General features: G+C 37.2%; 1 protein-coding gene across 1 annotated transcript in view; it reads left to right on the plus strand.

Annotated features, from left to right (window-relative positions):
* Window positions 1–1,612, plus strand: part of LOC130243118 (protein kinase C gamma type-like) — a 4,990-nt gene extending 3,378 nt beyond the window's left edge. The window contains exon 3 of the mRNA XM_056475176.1: window positions 999–1,612. Within this exon, the coding sequence (XP_056331151.1) occupies window positions 999–1,160 (162 nt within the window). The 3' untranslated portion in view covers window positions 1,161–1,612. The remainder of the gene's footprint in view (window positions 1–998) is intronic.
* Window positions 1,613–4,567: the final 2,955 nt, after the last annotated feature.

Here is a 4,567-nt window from a genome sequence, read left to right on the forward strand (position 1 = left end):
CTAATCCATGCTAAAGGTGTTCCGTCGGGATGAGGTCAGGACTCAAAGTCAAACTCGTTCATCCATGTCTTTATGGACCTTGTGTTTTTTTACCTTGCTTTCAGCATAATTTTGTCTACAATGTCATGACATAGAGTTAGTGGCAACTTACTTCACGCCACAGTATCTGACTTGATGTAATGCTAAGTTCACACAAAACGTTGAATTAAGTACAGTATTTGCAGTAAATAGTATACAAAGTCAATGTAAACACGTTGAATCCACCTCAATCAGATCTTACATGTAAGTTCAAAAGATTTTAAACTTGAGCTAAAATCATCCCGTGAGTAAACTAGAGCAAGTGACGCTATTCTCTGTGTTTGGTGTGAACCGAGCATTAGGTTCGGATGCAACTGCTTGGCCAATGACACTCATTCCCACAAAGCTCTCAACACACAGTTCTTAAATTAATCTGAAGGCCACACTGCGGTTGACGTCTTCTAGATAGATACATAGACAGACAGACAGATGGACGGACGGACGGACGGACGGACGGACGGACGGACGGACAGACAGACAGACAACAGACAGACAGACAGACAGACAGACAGACAGGTAGCTATTTTGTCTGGAGATAAGTGTTGTATAGTACGTGTGCCTATTTGGTTTTTGTTATTTTAATCATACTGGAAAGTTATTAATGCCCTCTCCCTGCTCCTCCTCATTATTTTCAGCATGCATCTGGGCATGTGTGCTTTCATATTAACTAGTGTTATTTTGTCTTGCAAAGACAGCAGACAAAAATAAGTCTGACCCTCTATGCCTGTAGCTCTTTCCTCATATTACTCATGCTAATCTATGGCGTCATCACGGCATGCGAATGTATGTGAGTACAGCAAATAAGAGGAGGTACTCTGAGTTCACAGCACTGAACTGACGTCAACAGCATGTATTTTATTTGTGTAATATTTAATAGAATTAAGCGTAGCCTTGCTGATTTTGTTTTGTTATTCTCACAGGGGGGCAAAAAAGGAGAGAACTTTGATAAGTTTTTCACATCCACCTCGTCCACCCTCACACCTTCTGACCCTGATGTTCTTGCCGCAATAAATCAAGAGGAATTCCAAGACTTCACCTTCATGAATTCAGAGTTTCCCCCTTCACCCCTCACCGCTGTCTGAGAAAACCTCACTCAGTTCACACATGCCGATTTCAGACTCTTGTAATGTTCTTCATTAAAAAAAATGTGTAATTTGGCTTCAGCTTGCTTAAAGTTAGACCATCCGTTACATTCTAAAACTACACACACTGATTTTAAAGTGCCCCTATTATGCTTTTTTTTTAAGTTCTAAATTTTTGTTTTGGAGGTCTCGTGCAATATATTTACATTATGGGAGTGGATTTTAAAAATTGTCAATATGTGTGTACAGAACACAACTCGGTCTCAGAAATTCTGGCATCTGGCATGCTTGGAATTCTCTGTGTTTGACAAATGTAACATTCAGCAACCAAATACTTATGTTTGCCAATTTTAACTAAGCTACTGTCAACAGAGGAGTTGTTTTGTTTATGTTTAGAGGGCTGCTTCACTCTTGTAGAGTTGCCATCCATTATACATGATGCATATCAGGAGTTGTTGGGCTTAAAGGCACAATATGTAAGATTTTTTTTCTTAATATATTAACAAAACATAGAACATTGTTATAAATTTAGCAGACTTATGTCCTTACATTATCCCAAATGTTTGGAAGCCTGTTTAAATTGCATTAATAGCATTTTAACGGAATCCTAAAATGTATTTAGTGTGATAAAACAGAGCCACTTCATCCCGCTTCATTATGTTTATCACCAGAAGAACCAGAAGCAGTCAACTGGCATTATAAAAGCTTCACTGCTTTTTTGCTGCATTGCACGCGTCTCTCAACAGCGATTGCTTCAGTGATCACTTCTTGCTTTGAAAAACAATTGAAAAGTGGTTGGAAAGTCATCAATGTAAATGCGTTTGACAGATGGCCATGACTGATATGCTTGCTTCTTTTGAAGCGCTGTACATGAGTGCCGCATTTTTTAGATGCCATGTCAAGTAAGAAGAACTTAAAATTTTTAAGGTTATTGCACGCTGAATCCGAATCTTTCATCCGTCATAAAAAGTTTGATTCGGTTTTGAATTTTTTTTCAGTTTTTTTTTGCATCCGAAAATGCTTTTTGAGAGGTGTTTTGATCCAGGTTTTAATCCTGCAGCTCTTTTACAAGGAGTTGGAACTCTCCTCCCTCTCTCCGCAATCTAAAGGCTGATTTATACTTCTGCATCAAGCACATGCTTATGTTCCGGCGCAGCCTTTGCGCAGTTGCATAGCCTTCTCTGTGGCTGACGGCGACACTAACGCGCACCTCTAAAAAATGTAATTACACGTTGCAACGACATGTAGCACAAGCTCTATGATTTGTCGGCTTGGTAGCTGTTATGAGTGTGCATGGTGCCGAGAACCACAAGCCTGATGGAGTGAGTGTTCACAAGTGTTGAGTCCCGTGAAGGAGCTTCAGATGTAAACTTTTGTTTTCTTTACCTTATGATTAAAGTTGTTTCATGTTCAAGTTTTAGCTTCTGGTAGTGTTAAGAAAAAACAAAACACCCGCAAAAAAAATTGACACAGAGGAACATTTAAACCTACTGCCAGCTAGTGTTTTGGAAGTCTTATTGCAGAGCAACACAATCAGCATGCAGAAGTATAAATGCATGGCTACAGTAGGAGCAAGGCAGGTTCCGTGGGTCACGGCGATCGTTCGACGCACAAGTATAAACCAGCCTTGGTGGGATGGACCCATTATTTCCTCTTTCATTTGTTAAGCAGGGAGAAGACAACAAAATCATCTTCATGTCTCGAAGACTCCATTTTGTATTGTTTTGTGAATTGTTTCACAATGATTAACTTAAAAGTTTGTGTGTGAAAATTTTTCAGATTTAAATACCAACAAATCGCATATGAAAATTTCAGACTTCAGTGTGCAAAGACCTTTACACAATGCTGCTCATTAGTGTCAGTTCCAAAGCAGTGCACCAATCAGAAGAACTTGAAAATGGGGCAAGCATTGCAAAAGGCTGTGTTCATACAGCCATAAGTTTTGAAAACTTTTGCTCATCCATGAAGGTAATTTCTGCTGAAGTCCCATAGGATGTAATAACACGAACACACATTTGTGATTCCACACTTTCTGCATTCTCATCAAAATGCACCTTTTTGTGTTGTAAAATGCGCTCTCTAGTGGCAAAAAATACATATTGTGTCTTAAAGCAATCCAGTTTATGAACTTAACCAAGTATGCAAGTACAGTTTGTGTTATTTTTTGAGGCTTATTTATTTCTAAGATCAAGAGTTTGGATTAAATGCTTAATTCTAATTTGCTGTTACTAATGAGTGAGTATTTACCTCATAGCCTGTGATTTCTACACAGAAGAGACATGCTTTTACAGGATGATTCATATTTATTTACATCCTTTACAATTAGGGTTGTTCTTGTATGATATACTAAGAAGAGCATTGTTGGAAACAGTTCCTAATTTATTTGCTACCAGTACTACGATATTTGCACTGACAGCATATGAGTGTAGTGTAGGACTGCGTAAAAATGCTGATCCCTTATCAGGAACAGTAAAGAAACATGAATAAAAGAGAAAGTAAAGGGCACAATAAGTGCATGATGTTACAATTATTTATTAAATGCAAATCTGAACGTTAAAAGCAAGACACAATGATCAGTTCATCTTTTTACCACTATTATTGTGTTTGAATAGTCAAATACAATCAAGATTATAATAATTATTAATCATTCCTTACATTTATATAGCGCTTTTCTGGAAACTCAAAGCACTTGACACATTTTTGGGGGAAATCTCCTTATTCGCCACCAGTGTGCAGCATCCCCCTGGATGACGCAACGGCAGCCATATTGCACCAGACCGCACACCACACACCAGCTAGTTCGTCAACTAGAATTATAAGGTTCTATCTGACATTTTGTCAAAATTGGGTTATTGACATATTCTTAATAAATGACAACTTATTTACATTATGTGATGTTTTTTTTATAAGTTGTTAAAATTTTTAGACTTTTTATTTAAAAACAAATGTTACACGCATACTGTTTGCTATATGGAATGCAAAAACTTTGCAGCTCAATATCTCAAATATTGTAGTTTTTTTGTACCATTCTATAAATAATTGTATTATACTGTATATGTTATAGTATTTACAACACTGTTAATGAATGCTACATTATACTGAAGTGTGAACTGAAACTGTACTAATACTGTAGTATACTAAGTGTTTATTACAGCAAACTGCAGAGTATTGTAGTATAATAAACCCTATAGTTGTAAAGAACTTAGCGTAATTTATCATTTGTATATATTAGTTGTTGCTGTAATACAGCAGCTATAGAATTACCCTGTGCAATCCCACAGCAACTAGTAATTTTTGGTTTTAGTGGCTAATTCGTATTTGTTTTTACAGTCACATTCGCATGTCTTAGTATGATTTGCTCATCTCCCAATGAGGGGTATTGTAAGTGGTAGATTTTGAGTACATGG

Source organism: Danio aesculapii, chromosome 16, assembly GCF_903798145.1.
Source record: "Danio aesculapii chromosome 16, fDanAes4.1, whole genome shotgun sequence".
NCBI lineage: Eukaryota > Metazoa > Chordata > Actinopteri > Cypriniformes > Danionidae > Danio > Danio aesculapii.